Genomic DNA, 18500 nt, shown 5'->3' on the forward strand with positions numbered 1-18500 from the left:
AACGTGCCATTGTATAGTGGAAAGATAAAACAGTTCTCACTGAAATACTACAATCCGCAATAATACATTTTCATTGATTTCCAGGTATTATACATCCATCTCTTGTTTCCAGATGAACTTGTTTTATCTTGTTTGTATCATTGCAGACCGAGCGGACTCATGTGTGACTGCTTTGTGGCTTAACCTAGTTTATGAATCAAAGTACAGATCCTGTCTGAAGCTGTTAGGTGTTAATAAAGTAAGAGAACGATTTTGGGTGTGTTGATGTTGTCCTAGCATGCATGCATTTGTAGTTGTTCCTATAGAATGACTTAATGTTTTGATGTGGTGACAGAAAACATTCAAAAACCTGCCTCTGGGTATTGTGTTTGTAGTCTTGGGAACCAGTCGTTTAGGAATGTTTAAATAAGACCACAACATGTTAACACAGGTTTGAATGAAACAAAATATATTTCACTTTCATATAAATCCTGGGTATTTCAAACATAAACAGAATCTATACAAAGAAGTAGGCTTCTCAGCTTTAAAATGTTCTCATTTTTTAACAAATTCTAACAATAAATACCGTTTTGTGGTTCTTCAGTGTGTCGTGACAGATTGTCTTATTAGATCAATGAACCAAACGTCTTTTTTCTTTACTTAAAGCAAATAACCTTTCAGTGAACAGATATTGAAAGAACTATTTGGCTACGTTCACACTGTCAGTTTTTGGGATTGACAACCGCATTTACTTAAAGGTGTGAGTCTTGAAATGTCCCATTCACACAGCAGTTTACAGTATAGCATCTCAAATACTGCCTGTATGACCGTGTAAAGGGGGTCAAGTCCGTATTCCTTACCAGTAACAATAGCAAGTGACCAAAGTAATATCAAAGACTGTGAAGTCCATCAAACTAAAAGTCTTATCACTTTCTGTAAATAACCGTAAATAACCGTACTGTGTGTGAACGTAACTGTATTAAGGATTCAAATACAGGACTGATAATTCTGCTGCTGTGTAAACGTGGCTTCTTTTTTTCCTTAAACCTTTGAAGAATCTTTTGTCCGAATCAGAATCAGAAAGAGCTTTTATTGCCAAGTCTGCTTGCGCATACTAGGAATTTGTTTTAGTGTCATTAGCTACCAGTACACAGAGACATCAACAACATACAGACAATAAACATAAGATTTAAAGTACACATATGTAAATATAAATAGACAAACATTAGAAAAATAAATTCAGAAATAAATAAATAAGTGGTATGCACAGTTGTGCTATAGATGACATAATAGAATATAATAGAATAGAATAGAAGAGAATAAAATAGAAAGAGGTACAGATGTGGGGATGTGCTAGGATGAGGGTGGTAACTAATAAATAAAAAGTTATTGCACATTATATTGCACAATGGGGGGAACATTTAACTGTTCATAAGGAGAATTGCCTGGGGGGGAAAAAACTGTTCTTGCGCCTGGCTGTCCTGGTGTTTGGGGCTCTGTAGCGCCGGCCAGATGGTAAAAGTTCAAAGAGATGATGACTTGGATGTGAGGGATCCAGAGTGATTGTTAAAGGTTCTCCATGGAACCATCAGTAAATAACATTTATTTTTAAGCGTTTTTAAGAGTGTTATGTTTGTTTGTTTTTTGCTTTTTTTATACCAGTCCGATTTTGTAATTTTTAATTTCTTTGTTTTTAGAGGTGCTTTCTGTTGGTCAGTGAGATCAGTTATTATTCAAATTGCCACAATGTACAATTTTCAAGTCTTAAGGTAAATTATAGTAAGTTAAAAAGCAAAGTCAGTGTTATTTATCATTTGCTCAGTTTTCATAGTTATAGAGAGGGCACTGACAGTACACAACGTTAGCAATATAACTCTTTACATTTTCACTTTATAATCTAAAAAAAATGAAAGTTAATGTAAAGGACTGTAATGTTATGCATACGGCAGTACTGGTAGGAGTTAAGGGGAAGAAGGAAACAGATCAAATAACTCAATGGTACACCCATTAAGGTACCTGCCCATGCTTATATATGCAGTATTTGACAGGTTGACGATTTGTGGAAATCACAATAGACAGCAGAGCAGAAATTATTCTGTTAATCTGACAGAATCTGCTCACCAACTCTTTCATATTTCCACAGACAAAGCAGCACTGAAGAAAATAACCAAACATAACTGTGGTGTGTTGTCTTGCGCTTAAATGATGGCTTTGCTACAAAACTTTCACAAGTACTTCAAGGACCATCTTGCTACAAGTGCTGTTTTCACCTCTTTTCCAATGAGCCTTTTGGTACTTGGATTAGAGGCATTGGTGGATGTCAAGTTTCAATTCCCACGTGACACTTTGTTCAATGCAAAGCTAACTCTATTAATGTTCACTGCACCTCCTTGCTTTGCTTTTATGGTAATGTTCCTCCTAACAAGACCTTTTAAAAACACCAATATCTGGTGTTGCCTAGGATGCATCACTTTCTCTCTTTGTCTTAAATCTTTCCTGCACTGCCTAATTCCACCTTTGGTTTGGGTGTTGCTCTTATTGTATGATGGTGATTATTTAGCCTGTGCTCTAACTAATTGGGATGGAGTGTATACTTATAATGAAACGAGGCATATAAGATGGTGTGAACCAGAGGAAAACAAAGATTCTAAACTATCTGTAACTTTTTTGTCTATTGTGATGTCAAAGGTAAGTGTTCCATACTGTATTTTTAATATTAATGATATTCTATGTAATTCAAACTTCATTTACAAGTTAGTCAGTGTACTGTACATCACACACTGTACGTGTTAATGACTTTCATTAAGCTATTTAAGTATCAAAGAAAAAAAAACCTCACTAGTAACAACTAAATTAAATTAGCCTATTCCGAGTTCATATCATAATCTAGCTATGTACAGTCAGATAGATATACAATATTCTATTATTAACTCAAATGTATCTGTGATTTTGTTTTTTCCACAGATAGCATGTTATTCTGTAGTCCTCGTCCTCAGCATTGTAACAGTTTTGGCTGTGATTGTGTACGACTTGTGTGGATGTGCACGTTTGGACTACATAGATTTAGAGCAAGAACGTTTGGAGCAGAGGCTGGACCTGTCTCAAAATCCATTGCTGGGTGTGTCTAAGTCATTGCTCTTTGTATGAACAAAAAAAAAAAAAAACATTAACAAATACACTGAGACATTAATTTTTAAATTACTAAATGCAATGCAGTTGATGTGTTTTAACATAAAGCATACAATATATATGCCATAAATATGCAACATGCCTTCAATGCTTGTAATATTCAGAGTGGTTTTAAGTGGTTTTGTTTTTGCTTTTGCTCTTTTTACTGTAACCCTGATCATTAAAGCTAAAAACAAAAGTCCTGCAAACATTCTTTCAGATCAGGAATGGATGGTTTTATTTGGATGCTAGTTGAACAGCAACAGCATTGCAATAATTTTTACTTTGGAAGTTAATTTATGTCCTTTCACATGTGACGAAGTCTTGTCATCCATCAAAACTGGTTTGTCTTTCACATCCATGTTAAAAGGTATTTATTCAAATGTTGCTTAATTTATTTCATTTGTTGCCTCAATGCAAATTTCTAATCTCAAAGTGAACTAGGCTAGCTCTTATCATCTATAAATTTCTAAAATGATACATTCACAGTTTTCCAAAGTGTTTATGCTTAACTTTCAGTTTCAAATTTCAGCTTTTATTAAACTTACACTCATTTTTAGTGTACAATACTGTCCAAAATATTAGATTTCATTATATTTGCAGGTGTTATATTCAAAATAAATCACATTAATTTCAGAGTTTCAACATTTCACTGCAGATTTCAAGAACTTTCATAACAAAGTGATGAATCCTCTCATCCACACGTCTTGTATATTTTATCTATGCATTTTGTCACTTGCAAGTAATCTAGCTGGTAATCCAGAGAAAGCGCTGTCAAACTCAAGTCCCCAGGAGCTCTTCAAAAACTTTTGTGAGTATTTAAAGGCAGCAGGGGGCACTGAAAGTTCCTGTCAAACTAAACCCCACTCTCACCAGTCGGTGAACAGGAACATAAAAACCCCATTTAGAACGCAAGAGATTAGAAACACAGTTTAAGATCCTTACAACTGATGATATGCAAAACACTGTCTGCTGCACAAGTGAGTTTTACAGTTTTAAATAAGAAAAGTTAGTAACCTTAATAAGTAATCTAATGAATGATTAATAATTTGTGGCCATGGAACATGTTTCTTTCCTTTGTAAACAAAGCAGATAAGCGTTGTGCTCCCTCATAAAAAGTTTGTGTCTATATGAACTACAATGACAGGAAAAAGATCTTTGATCGATTTGTCTCTCCAGACTGTGATTATAAATGTGACCACAAATAAAAACGTGTGACAGTTATTTTTTTTACAAAAGAAGTTTAGTTTTGTTAGGGAAACTTTGTCCGTGCCACTTTCTGATAAATTATTTCAGATCACACCACAACGAACACAGAGAGAATCATTCTTCTGAGTCGAAAACAAATTTGCTCAGTTTACACTGTACAGAGAGGGCATTGTCAATGCACATTGTCAATGCATATGTTGTTTATAAGAATGTAATGGGCTTTCATAAAGGTGTGCATCTTTACAAAGTAAACAACGGTCTAAAAACACTTAGCCTCTTTGCTAATTAGCACACAAAATACCATTGTATACTACATCCGCCACCTCACCGGAAGTTGTACCCACGTTCTTTTTTACAGTAGCGCCCCCCGGAAACTTGTGGTTGAGCAGTGTTGACAAGTCCGCGGTAATCCTGTGGAATTGGGCTACTTTAATACTGTTGCCGCAGGTTGTTTTTGATGTCCGTGGGTTGAATAACGTCATATTTAGCCCCTGAAATGTGAATTTACCAGGGGAACCCCGACAAAAAAATTTGTATTTTATTCCCCCAAATGTGATTTTTAACGGGGGAAACGCAATTGGGCTAGTTATGAGCTAGTTTTGAGTAGCAATTGAGCAGGTTTTGTTTGCGAAAACCTGGCAACCCTGGGGTAGAGTTACACTCAAGCTGTTTTAAAGTTGTTCACTTCCAGAACAAAAATGTATGATTTTTTTCCTCAAGAAACATAATTTCTCATCGACTGAAGAAAGAAAGACATGAACATCTTGGATGACAAGGGGGTAAGTAAATGATCTTTTTGTTCTGGAAGTGAACTTCTTTAATGAATGAGAAAATTGTTTTCACAAGAAAAAAAAAAAACATTTAAATATGTAATTTTGATGATTTTTGACTGCAGAGGCCTATAAACTGTTTATCTTCAATTTAAAAAACAAATTATGTAGATGGATTTTTAACCTCATTTATTTGTGCTCTGCAAATGTTCATCTCATAAAAACAATTTTGATAAATGGCTATTGTTAATGATTATTATTATGTTAATCAAACAGAATCAGCTCACCAATATATAAATTTCGTATATACACAGATAAAGAAAAAACATCTAACATGTGTTGTCTTGCCCTTAAAAGATGTCAGTGCTGCAAAACGTTTCCAAGAACTTTAAGAGTCACCTGGCTACAACTGTTGTTTTCAACTCTTTTCCATTGATCCTTTTGTACTTCGGATTAAAGGCACTGATAGACGTCAAATTTTCATGCCCATGTGGTAGCCTATAGCATGAGAAACTACTAAGCTTAATGTTCGCTGCTCCTCCTTGTTTTGCTTTCATGTTAATGTTCCTTCTAACAAGACCTTTAGGTTTTTGTTACGACAGAAAGAAAAAGGCAGTACTTACTGTCTCAGTCTTAAATCTTTGTTGAACTGCCTAATTCCTCCCTTGGTTTGGGTAATGCTCTTGTTGTATTATGGTGATTATCATGCCTGTGTTCAATCATACTGAACAGGAGTATATGTTAATGATGAAGTGCTGCAAACAAAATGGTGTAAACCTACTAGAAAAGACGCAAACAGAGAGGCTGAACTACGAGAATGAACTCTTGATAATATTATGTTGTCAAAGGTAAATGTCATGTTCTATGTAAATAAATGATCTTAAAAATCTAACATGCCTAGTCAATATCATAATCCAACTATGTACAGTCAGGCAGTACTATTATTAACACAAATCTATCTGCATTGTCTTTCATAGAAGGCAAGTTATGCTCTACTCACTCATCTTCAGCATTATAGCAGTTTTGGCTGTGACTGTGTATGACTTGTGGAGATGTGAGAATAGCTGCTGCGAAAAGCAAAAAACAGATTCAGAGCAGGAAAGTTTGAAGCAGCGGATGAAACTGTCTTTAATTATTGCTGTTCTTGGTGTGCCAAAATCATTATAAACGAGGAAAAATATAAACAAAAAAAAAAACTGACAAATTCATTTAAAAAAATTACTACATGTAATGCAATTGCTATGTATTTAACATATATACACCATATAGGCTACATATAGATGCCATGTTTGTCTTTGTGTTTCTTTTGCTCTTTTTACTGTACTTTCTGATCATTAAAACCTTTTTTGAATTACCTGCTGGTTAAAAAAAATGTCCTGCAAACATTCTTACAGAACAGGTGTAGATGTGTTCATTTATAGCATTTCACAGATGAACAGAAACCGCATAGCGATCATATTTACTTTGGAAGTTCATTTATTTTCTTTTGCTTGTGCCAAAGTCTTGTCATTATTCAGAACAGGTTTGTTTTGCAAAAGAAGACATACCAAAATGTATTTCTCCAAATGTTGCTTCATAGATACCTCAATGCAAATTTCTAATCTCAGAGTGGCACAGTCTAGCTCTGATCTAATAATCTACAATTGCATAAATTACACGTTCACAGTTTTCCAAGGTGTTTAAGTTTAAGTTAACTTTTATTAAACTTAGCTTTTTCATTTTTAGTTTGTCATACAGTCAAAAAAGATTATTTTATTAGCCACTAATACCTGCAGGTTATATTTATATTCATTTCAGTAGAGTTTCAAAGTTTTCGCTTCAGATTTCAAGAACTTTGATAACAAAGTGATTATGAATCCTCTAATCCACACATTTTATATGTTTTATCAATGCCTTGTGTCACCTGCGAGTAATCTATCTGGTAATCCAGTGAAAGAGTTGTCCGACTCAAGTTCTTTAGAAACTTCTGTGAGTATTTAAAGGCAGCAGGGGGCACTGAAAGTTCCCGTCAAACTAAATCCCACTCACACCCGCCGGTGAACAGGAACATAATAACCCCACTCACAACGCAAAAGATTAGAAATGCCGTTTAACATCCTTAATAGAAATCTGTCTGCAGCACATGTGAGTTTTACTGTTTAAAATAAGAATGGTAACCTTATTAATAAGTAATCTAAATAATTATTAATTGCAGGTATTTTGTGCAGATTGTGGGCATGGAGTCTGTTTCCTTGTAAACACTGAGCAATGATGAAGGGTCGTCGTGCTCCCTCATAAAAGTTTGTCTTTATGAACGACAAGAAAAAGGATCTTGGATTGATTTGTTTCTCCAGTCTGCGACTATAAATGTGACCACAAGTAAGAATGTTATTTAAAAAAAAAGAATAAGATCAATTTTGTTGGAGAAACTTGTGTTCGTCTATCCCGCTTCGTCATAAATGAATTTCAGATCACGCCACAACGAACACAGAGCGAATCGTTTTTCTGAGTTAAGAGCAAATGACTCTTGCAAACAGGTCCTGTTTAATGAGTCATTTAAAAAGGTTCACAACAGTCCTCTGACTCGCTCGTAGCTAATTGAATTACACTTACTAAGTGAATCGTTCTGTTAATTTCACGACTGACTACCTCATTGAACCGAGTCATTTTTCAGTTGCAGTATACCTGACACTTTTTGCTTTAGCTAATGCTTTCTAATAATTCATTATCGTTAAAGAAGGTGGTTTCTCCTTATATCCCATTATGATCATTGAGTGAAAATGTTTCCGGATTTGTATAGCCTTAATTCACTGGAGAAAATGTCCTTTGCATCAATGTTGAGTTACTCAGTCACTAGGGGCTAACTAAACCATACTAACCAGCAACATATGTACCTCTATCTGTTATTTAACTATTATTCTGACCATTAGAATTAATTATGCTCACCTCTGTGAGGGATTCCCACCATTTTGAAACTGCAGTTCAAAAGCAGCAGGTCTGAAGCTCAACGCTAACTCACAGTAATTACAGTGCAGGAATCACTGTGTACCATTTGGCTGCCAGTCGGCTCCCGAAGTGGCTTGTAATCAACCGAGAGTAGAAGCAGCGAAGAAAACCTCTTCCTTTTCCCCTCAAACACACTTAATTTTCTTAATCACTGTAATTACAGTTTAGAAACAGGCTTTGATTAAATTAGAACAGGGACACTTTACCTTCTGTTTGAGAATGTAACTAATTAAGACGTAGTTACATGGGAAAAATATGGGAATGTTTCTTGTACTCTGAAAAGGTTATTATGTTTCAGACTGTGACTTCTTTTTTATATAATGTAATATTTACCCATTATCTGTTAGAATCTCTAAAATAAGCAATGAATACTAACATGTCCTGAAATCATAGTTTTTCATCTTTCGTTATGTATTCAAACCTCTTCAGGTCTTATCTGCAAGAGCACCTGGTCCAGAGATGAACTGTGTGTGTTTTTTTTTTTTTTTTTTTTTTTGTTTGTTTTTTTGTAATACAGTTTAGGAAAGATAATATTGCGTGATTCTGTTTGTAGGCGTGCACAGATATGATATTTTATGAGTCTGTCAGACTTTGACAGCATGACACAGATCGATAAACTAAATCTGCCCAGCTCAGTCCAAACCAAATCAATTTTAAAAAATATACCATAAACTGCATTTCAACAATTAAAGCGCATGTTCTCAATCTTGAGGTTGTGGTCTTGTATGGTGTTGCTTTGAATAGTGTTTATGTTGTGCTATTTCTAATGTTATTTACTCCCAGTAGGTGGCGACAAGCGACTATCATTATGAGTGAGTCATTTGAATCAATTACTCAAACTGATTCATTTGATTCAGAGCTGTGTTTATGAGTGATTCATTGAATCGTTCGTTTAATTGATTCGTTTAAACACGCGGATTCATTTAAGATTAAAACACCGCTACCATGTTTTTGCTAGGTTTGACGGTTCATTTTGCTGTGGTTTGTTTGGAAACATGTTCGTTATCAAAATGGACGATATTGGGTCTAAAATGTAAGTATTAGCTTCTTGCTAACTGTAATGTTGTATAAAAGCAATCACACAATCGTGCTATCTAGCCGTTGTTGCTAGTTCTGTTGTGATGTTTTTAGGTTAGCCTACTGCAACAACGGCAGATTTTGAAATGGTGTAAAGATATTTTATTTCATATTTTATATACCCTTTCTCACGTTTGCAGTATAAAATTCCCTCTTGTACTATTCTTGACCATGTTTAAAACTTAAAATCGTGCTTTGCCTTCTTAAAATAAACCATGTTGCTTTCCTAATTTGCAACTTGCTTAGGATAATGGATCCTTTGGTCTTAATTATAAGAGTTTTTAGATTTTTATTTATTATTATTTTTGCTTTTAATGGAAAGCTGTTTTAAGGTAACATTTTTTTTCCAGGGTATTTTGGCATTTTGTACTGCTTTGTAAAATTATACAATTATAAAATAGTCCACCACCATTAGCAGCAATATAAATGAGTGTTTGTGCATTCAGCCTTCTGAATTAGTTTTAATAGCTATTTGAGACACTAAAGCAGTAAATAACAGACCGCAGCTCTCCTTATCATGATGCTGTAACCCCTGCAGTGAAAATTGTATTGACTTTCAACAAACCAGCAACCAGACAGACCCCCACTGACCCCTGCATCGTCCCCCCTCTCTCTCATTCTGTTTCTCTGCACCAGTCCATATCTTACATGCAGTGTCACGCCTGATCTTGCCTTCAAACCGTCCACCTCCATGTCTGTTTGATCCGTTTTCTTAGTAAAAGACAGGATATTTCTGATAACACTGAATTTATCCATTGAAATGACGAAAACAGCTCTAAGACCTTAAGTTAGGCCTACTTTTCTGTACCATGTTACCACATTTTTGTGAGGGGATCTTAAATCATATTACGCTATTTAACATTTATGAGTATACATTTAACCTTTTGATAGAGGAGGATGATTAATTAACTTGCGAGCACATGGTTACATAAAACGGTCCAGCCTGATCTGTAATGATGTTTAATTAACGATAAATCACATATGGTGGGGACTAGTGTGGAGAAGAACTCCTGCGGTCTACAGTAACGAACCTCAGAATGTCCTGCTGCTCGCTCTGTGAATGATGTGGGCCCGTAAAACCACTTTATACCCTCATTATAGTGTTTTCCAGACACCTCTGAGACGGAGAACATCAGTACTGCAACATTAGTGGTGTTTAGTGCTGGCTCTGTTAAACAGAGATCTATGGCAATTGCTCTGGGTCCATAGCTATTACCTGTCCAAAATTTGTTTAGCTTTGAAAAAGGACACCTAAAGCATTTTTTAAAAACAATTGTAAGAATGTTTTGCACAAAAAAAAGCTGGATTGTTGTTTGGAACTCATTTAAAGGTCAAATGTATCATTTCTGGGCTTCCCTCTCTGTCACTGGTTGGCCAGACAGACAGCCCCGCCCTAAACTCATGGCATTGGTTGAGCCAGTGTTGCTGTGTCAGACTGGTCGGATTTAAGGGCAAACAAAGCAATGTTTTGGTGCCGCAGAGCAGTGTTTACACTTTGTGAGGTAAATCAATGTGCAAATTGTCATTTTGGGGTGAACTATTCCTTTAAAAAAAGTAAATGTGGGTTATTAGGAGTGTTTTTAGTGTAAATACTAACAAATAACAAAATTCAAAGTTCTTTACAAAAGTAGATTAGCACCACTTGTACAAGTTGTTAAATGACTGACAGTCAGTAGCGACTCAAATTCTCCTTTGACGTGGTTTTCGTTTGGGTTTTCTCATCGTAAACATCATGGGTGACATCTGGAACAGGTTTCAGCCCCATAGTCTGTGATTCCTGGGGAGAGGTTTAGGATCAAAGCATCCGGATGATGTTTTCTCTCTTGTGAAGTCGCTTGAAGTGGTCAGGGGAAAGCTCTAGGAGAGGACGAGCTATCAGAGTCCTTCCTGAGCTTGATAATGCTCAGACACTGATGACTTTTTTTGGCCTGAAAACATTTACAGTCACAGAGCTTTTTAACAGCCAGTCGTAAAGATTTTTTTGTTGTTTACCCCATTGTTTGGAGAGATGATGGTAAAATCCAGCCTCAGACAGGAATTTTAGGGGTGGACATTGTATATTGTTTTGTACATTATACAGTTTTTATTTTTTATATTAACACACACACACACACATATATACCCCACCAGCATGGGGTAAAAGGCACGCAGTATTGATGCAAACACTTTAGCTAAAATAATGTTTTTTAGTAGTGTTAATTATAAATGTTAATATTTGTTTAAAACTATCACTTCAGCAATTTTTTTTTACTATTTAAATAACTATGTAGATAAATAAAATAATTATTTTTTGTAAAATAATAATATTTTGTATAATCATTTTATTTATTATATATGTTTTATTATGTTTTTATTATAATTTCATCGTGAAGGATAAAAAGTTTATTTCATTCATTAGCTTATTTATTTAATTTCAAAGTACCATGGAAAGCACCAATGGTTATTTCAACCCCATCATTATCATAATCACTTTAGTTAGTTATTTAGTCAATTCTGAACGTACCATGGAAAGCACCAATAGTTATTTCAACCCAATCATCGTCATAAGCACTTTTCTAGTTAGTTAGTTAGTTAGTTAGTTGGTTAATTTGTCAATTCTTAACGTACCCTGGGAAGCACCAATAGTTATTTCAACCCCATCATCATTGTAATCAGTTTAGTTAGTTAGGTAGGTAGGTAATTAGTTAGTTAGTCAATTATAAATGTACCCTGAAAAGTACAAATAGTTATTTCAACCCCATCATCTTCGTAATTACTTTAGTTACTTAGTTAGTCAATTCTGAACATACCCTGGGAAGGACCAATAGTTTTTTCAACCCCATCATCGTCATAATCATCTTTTTTAGTTAGTTAGACAATTCTGAACGTACCCTGGGAAGCACCAATAGTTATTTCAACCCTATCATCATTGTAATCAGTTTAGTTAGTTAGGTAGGTAGGTAGTTAGTTAGTCAATTCATTCTAAATATACCCTGGAAAACACCAATAGTTTTTTCAAACCCATCATCATCGTAATCACTTTTTTTAGTTAGTTAGTCAATTCTGAATATACCCTGGGAAGCACCAATAGTTATTTCAACCCCATCATCTTCGTAATGACTTTAGTTAGTTAGTTAGTTAGTCAATTCTGAATATACCCTTGGAAGCACCAATAGTTTTTTCAACCCCATCATCGTCGTAATCATTTTTTTTAGTTAGTTAGTCAATTCTGAACGTACCCTGGGAAGCACCAATAGTTATTTCAACCCTATCATCATTGTAATCAGTTTAGTTAGTTAGTTAGGTAGGTAGGTAGTTAGTTAGTCAATTAATTCTAAATATACCCTGGAAAGCACCAATAGTTATTTCAATCCCATCATCTTCGTAATCACTTTAGTTAGTTAGTTAGTTAGTCAGTCAATTCTGAATGTACCCTGGGAAGCACCAATAGTTATTTCAACCCCATCATCTTCGTAATCACTTTAGTTAGTTAGTTAGTTAGTTAGTCAGTCAATTCTGAACGTACCCTGGGAAGCACCAATAGTTACTTCATCCCTATCATCATTGTAATCAGTTTAGTTAGTTAGTTAGGTAGGTAGTTAGTTAGTCATTTAATTCTAAATGTACCCTGAAAAGCACCAATAGTTATTTCAACCCCTTCATATTCATAATCACTTTATTTATTTAGTTAGTCAGTCAGTCAATTCTAAACATACCCTGGAAAGCACCAATAGTTATTTCAACCCCATCATTGTTGTAATCAATTTATTTATTTATTTATTTAACAAATTAATTAGTTAGGCAATTCTTAACATACCCTGGAAAGCACTGAAAAGTAATTACTTATTTAGTTTGTTAGTTAATAAGCCATCCATCCATCCATTCATTCATAAATGTGACCACAGGAATGCAGTTTCATACTTTTATGTATAGTCAAAATAACATTTGACTATGAACACAAATTATACAATAGTAGGTCATTTCTGAGAAATGTGCTGATAAAACACTGAATATATTAGCACAGCAAGAGCTGCAGTGAATAATTTTCCTCTCCATTTTGTGGAAGTTAACAGCGTGTTGACTGAAACAGGACTAAGCTTTGACAGATTCAGGCCTGAACATACACATTAACAATTTATGAATTACCAAAAACTCCCTTAAACGACATAACGCTCAGTGTGTCGTGGAGAATTGAGACGGCTTGGCTTGTTACCTGCTGATTTGACACTCAACCCCCTGTGAAGTTTGTTTATAAGCGTTAAAGCAAAGCAAGCAAGACTGGTGCTTGTCAACACAACAGCCACAAAAGTCACTTTCAGATGGGGGAAAATCACATGTGTGTGTTTGTGTTCGAGATAGCGAGACAATCTCAGTCAAAAGCTCAGCATGAAAGACATTGATAAGAATCATTTTTCCCTAAAATAGCTTTAGAGAAGTTAGCGTTAAATAGACCTCCGTAGATCTGAACTTAAACTGACAGAAAAGTGTCTTTTAAAGCTCCGTCTGCACTGAGGGAATAATTAATTATATGTCAATGTCATTGAATGTCAGTTTCATCTTTTTTAGTGAAATATTAATGCGTCTTTTTAGCTTTAAGAATAAAGAAACCTAGAATCTGCACAGCTAATACAAAGTCAGAGGAAAAAACTATGCAGGGAATAGGTGAATCTTTTAAATAAGAGACCTTTGAAATTGTATTCCAAGGTCTTGGAGGGCTTTCAGAGTGACAGGTTTCCTAAACTGCCACCTTTATGTGACAGCATGACCTTTTAAAACATGAAAGATCTTGATTTAGCATCCAGTACACGATGTATGATTTCAGAACGGTTGTTTTTAGATAATAAAATACCTTATAGTTGAAAAGTCCTTCAGATACACGGTATTTTCATTTATGAAATGTTGTTTTTCACATTTATGGTGTGTAACGATCACTCAAAATATTCCAGGTCCTCATTGTCTTTGCCTACTTTTTTAGGAGACCATTTTAGCTAATATATATTACCCACAGATAGCAGGTGTGTATTTGGCCACACTGGAATAAAACTTTGAGAATATGAACATTTCCCACAGTTTTATCTGGTAAGTGACTTCTGAGAAAAAAAATGGATCTGTGAAGGCTTCTCTCAAGTGTAAAGTCTTGAAGCTTTTGATGTCCCAGGCAGATGATCTGACAAAAGTTTTATATTTCTCCTATGATGGTAAAAGATTTCAGAACATAGCACTGGTCCTTGATCACAACTTCTGGGGATCTTCTATTCAAAGCTGCAGCTTAATGGAAATCCCTTCTCAGAGATGCACATCAATTGTGAGGAGGGATAGAGACTTTTTTTTTTCAGCCTGAGTCCAAAGGCTCTTCCTTGGCATGAGGTTTGAACTTTAATCCAACAGCTTGAGGGGGAATGAGACCCAAAGACCTTCAATAAAGCCAGTTCATGACAGGGACCTCAACTTCTGCTCTCAGCCAGACTGCAGGCATTAGAACTGGATATAACGGCTAAAACTTCAGCCTTAGACAGCGCAGCCCTCTCGCCCTTTTCCAGGTGGCATCCAAGTCCCTCCGTGCCAAGGGATTGAGAGGGATATACACATTTGGCCAGTCAGGAATTTGGTTTGGAGAAGAACAAGCCCAGAGAGCCAAGGTGTTGGCCTTATCGTGTGCTCTGGGGTGCTGAAGGTTTGAGACCAAAAGCTGGAAGCTTTCAAGAAGATCAGCTGATACTGAAAAGTGCCAGATATTCTCAAATAGGGGAATTCACAGTGAAAGTGTGGTAGAATTTCATCTAAACAGCATTTAAATAAAGGTTCCTTGCTGGTTCCTTGCAACATAAGGTTCAAGAACTGCTGTGTAGATGTTATATATGGATCATCAGATAATCTTTCTTTGGTTCAGTGCATTGGTTTTATGTATCGACCTTTAACAGATTTAAGATGAAGCCCATCTGGGTGCTTTGAAGACCTTGTACATGTGTTAGCATTCAAAGTTTACCACAAAAATCTCAAACATACATTCATCCATCCATGAAGACAATTTACCACCTATTTATTGTTATTAGTCCATTCTACCACCTTTCTTCTTCTTTTTACACTTCTTTAAGCAGCACAACAATTTTCAGCTGGGCTAATAAGATACAGACTTCTCAAATACCAACTTTTTTTCTTTTTAGCACTTTGGACAGTGAGAATGAAAAAAAAACAGGCTGATAATATATGATTTGACTCTTATTATGAAAGCTGTCACATTTATTGCATTTTTATTTCCTGTTTCCTGTCTTAATTGGTTGCCATGTGGCTTCTTAGCTATGAGACTGTGCTTGTTTGTCAGGTGTTGTCTAATCTCATTATTATTATTATTGTTTTTCTGGATTTGTGTTTTCTACCTGTCTTTTATGTTCCTTACGCTTGATTTTGTATTATGGACTTATATTATTGGAAAACTGTTTTGTTCAGTAAAAGTACACTCAGGTTTGTTTGAGACTAGCCTACTGTACTTCAGGGGAAGAGAGTAAAAAATGGGATCACCTGACCATAATGATGAATGGATTTGGAGTGTTTTTGCATTATTATAGTTATAAATATAACATTAATTATGCTAGCGACCACACCAACGCACAATATAGTTGTTTTTATTAGTAAGCACTGCCATTTTGTCCTCTGTCACTTTAAATGCTCAAGTTCTTTAAAGTATGGTGAATTCTGTTTGGCTGCCAATATTTGTTTCATTCATCAGCTGGAAAAAAAAAAAAAAAGTACTTCTGAAAAGTAGTTCGCTCCTATCCTCACAGCTGATGTGGACTTGTGTGTTCTCATAGAATTGTTTACGATACATTACATATTCACTTTTTTTATACTGATTTATTTCTTTCTTTTGTATGTAGACAATAGTTAGCGTTGTTTTTCTGTTTGTAACACTAGAAAAGACGTATGACCTATCAAGTCAGAAACATTAAACAAGTTCTTTGTGGAGTTTCTTCTACTGTAAAACCTTGTCGCTTCTAATTGAAAACCTTCTGCAGAAACAAGTCCGCCATGGATAATCGATTTTTCTTCTAATTTACTGTGGGAATAATCATCTTCCTTCATTTTAGTTTCACTAAATTACCTTTCTCTGAGCTTTTCATTACTTCGTGAGTTTGTTTCACTAGAGAGAGCCTGTAAGTGTCCTCCTACTCTTCAGTTAATTGAGGGCTTCTGACTCGGAGTGCCCCCTTCAATCCTCAAGACAGCTGACTGTTTACACACACACGAGGGGAAAAATGGTCCAGGACTCCTCTTGCTGCCCATAAATTAAGAACAATATGTTGTGCGCAAGGAAACTTCCTTAGTCTTGGGAGGAATGCATGCCAACATCAGGAACAGAGTGTTCAATCACCCCGCAAACTTTTTTCCTGTGTAACCAAACTGCCCTAAACTTTCCGATGGGATACCTGTGGATAAACGCGCAGCTGTGAGACTCAAACATGGAACCTTTTAACGTCTTTGTAAAGTCATCTATCTGCATCTGGTGCCTGTATTTACTACCGCTGAAGTTACTTGCGCAGCTGGGTAAGTCAAAAACATTCTTAAATTAAATGTGAACGGTGTTTTGAACGCACAATTTGGCGCAACGACACCTTTTGCACACCTTTAAGATGACGGTTTCTGTATCGCTCAGCAGATTGCGCTATTGATGGAAATGAGCCAATATTTAGAGTTTAATTAGTAATGCACGCACCTTTTAAACTTTGAATGTTGAAATGCAATGCAATGAATACTAAAGATTCAGTCGTATTCCCAGCGCAAAATGTAAATGTTCACAAACGTTGTTGTAGTTGTTTTTATCTCTCAATTATGCTGTCATTAGTTGTGACGCTACTATTTTATTTTTTATTTTATTTATTTATGTTTAAACTAACCTCATAGCATCAATTTGAGTAGGAGTTTTTATGCATTTAACTGCGTTTATGGCTCTGCTATTTTTCTAAATAAAACTAGGTTATTTATTGCATTGTACTACTTAATGTTCATGTTTATTTAGCTCATAACATTGTTTTAAAGCTGAGATAAGATTTTTGTCTGGCTGCGTCAGGAACATGGTGTTGAGATAAATGTGCTTTCAATCCGCAAGACATTGTTTTCATTAGTGCTCAATATCCCGGATCTCCAGCGGGATTGAACAGCTGTTTGAAATCTGAGCGAAACTTCGTTGTAACTCCTGCCCGCTGACATCCATTTGCGCACCAAATGGAGAGTCTGTGCGCATTTCTGATAGAATTAACGTGCCCTTCGGAGAAAAGGTCGGTCTCTCTCTCTCTCTCTCTCTCTCTCTCTGTCTGTGCAGATGTTTTCGGGAGTCATTAGAGCAGTCAGTAGGTGAGTATTAAGCCTCAGGGGTGCAGTAATTGTGGGAATGTGAGCCTCATGATTGTGGGGTCAGACTGATTAGTGATGCCGTGATATCTTTACTGTCCTTTCCTCCAGCTCATGCTTCAGTGCCATTACAGGTTATATACCTGTGTAAATGCACTCATTTATGCAGTTAGTCCAGTTGTCCTGCATATACTGTGCATTACGCTACATTAACTAATCCTATAACGTTCATTTAAAAAGTAGTTTTGTTGGGTTTAGTGATTGTTTGTTCTTTATTTTTGCTATTAACTGGAGTATTATTTTAATTTTATTTTGTATGTAATTTGACTAACCTTGTGACATATTGTGCATTCAAATATATTAATATCATGCAGTACCTGTTATGACCACAAGGCACAGAAAAAAGACGTCTCAGCGGTCACGTAGGTGAAGCGTTAGCTCCGGTGAGAAGTAATGAGCGCGGAAGCACAGTGGCGAGAGCAAAACAGGACAAAAATACAGGACACAAATTAGAAGTACAAAATGTCTGAGGATTTCGATATAAGCCAAGAGGAGATTTTCCTTTGCTCTAAACAAAACTTGGTTCTCCCCAGACTTGCATATTCTCGTCAAAGCTTACGCTACATGTAGGTAAACACCCACATTGCCTCTGTAAACAAACGTGAACATTCATCAAGTTCATCTCGGCTACTTTTTGTTTCTTGAAAAAGATGTCCTGAGAGAAATAAGCTAGAATTGACCTCAGAAGAAGGACACAACGCAAAATTATAGTAACGCTTGTAACGGGGGAAACAGTAATTGGTCTGATTACTCCTTGCTAAAAAAAAAGTAATGCTCTTATTTATAATACTGTTATTCCCATCAATGTTTATAAAGTTTTAAATATGGATATTTTTCTCACACAAAAGCATTGATTCACTTCAGAAGGCCTTTATTAACCCCCCATCCCCCAGAGCTGTGTGGAGCATTTTTTTATGATGGATTTGT

At 35.6% G+C, this 18500-nt stretch overlaps 1 protein-coding gene across 2 annotated transcripts in view; it reads left to right on the top strand.

Annotated features, from left to right (window-relative positions):
* The first annotated feature begins 9021 nt into the window (after nt 1–9021).
* si:ch211-246m6.5 (von Willebrand factor D and EGF domain-containing protein) overlaps nt 9022–18500 on the top strand; it is a 92639-nt gene continuing 83160 nt past the window's right edge. The window contains exon 1 of one of the 2 annotated variants that reach the window (XM_051094958.1): nt 9022–9144. In XM_051094958.1, coding sequence (XP_050950915.1) covers nt 9057–9144 — 88 coding nt within the window. In that variant the 5' untranslated portion in view covers nt 9022–9056. Of the gene's footprint in view, nt 9145–16396; nt 16710–18500 lie in introns of those variants that run through there. The other variant, XM_051094959.1, reaches the window with a different exon arrangement.

The sequence above is a fragment of the Labeo rohita genome, chromosome 22 (assembly GCF_022985175.1).
Source record: "Labeo rohita strain BAU-BD-2019 chromosome 22, IGBB_LRoh.1.0, whole genome shotgun sequence".
Lineage (NCBI taxonomy): Eukaryota > Metazoa > Chordata > Actinopteri > Cypriniformes > Cyprinidae > Labeo > Labeo rohita.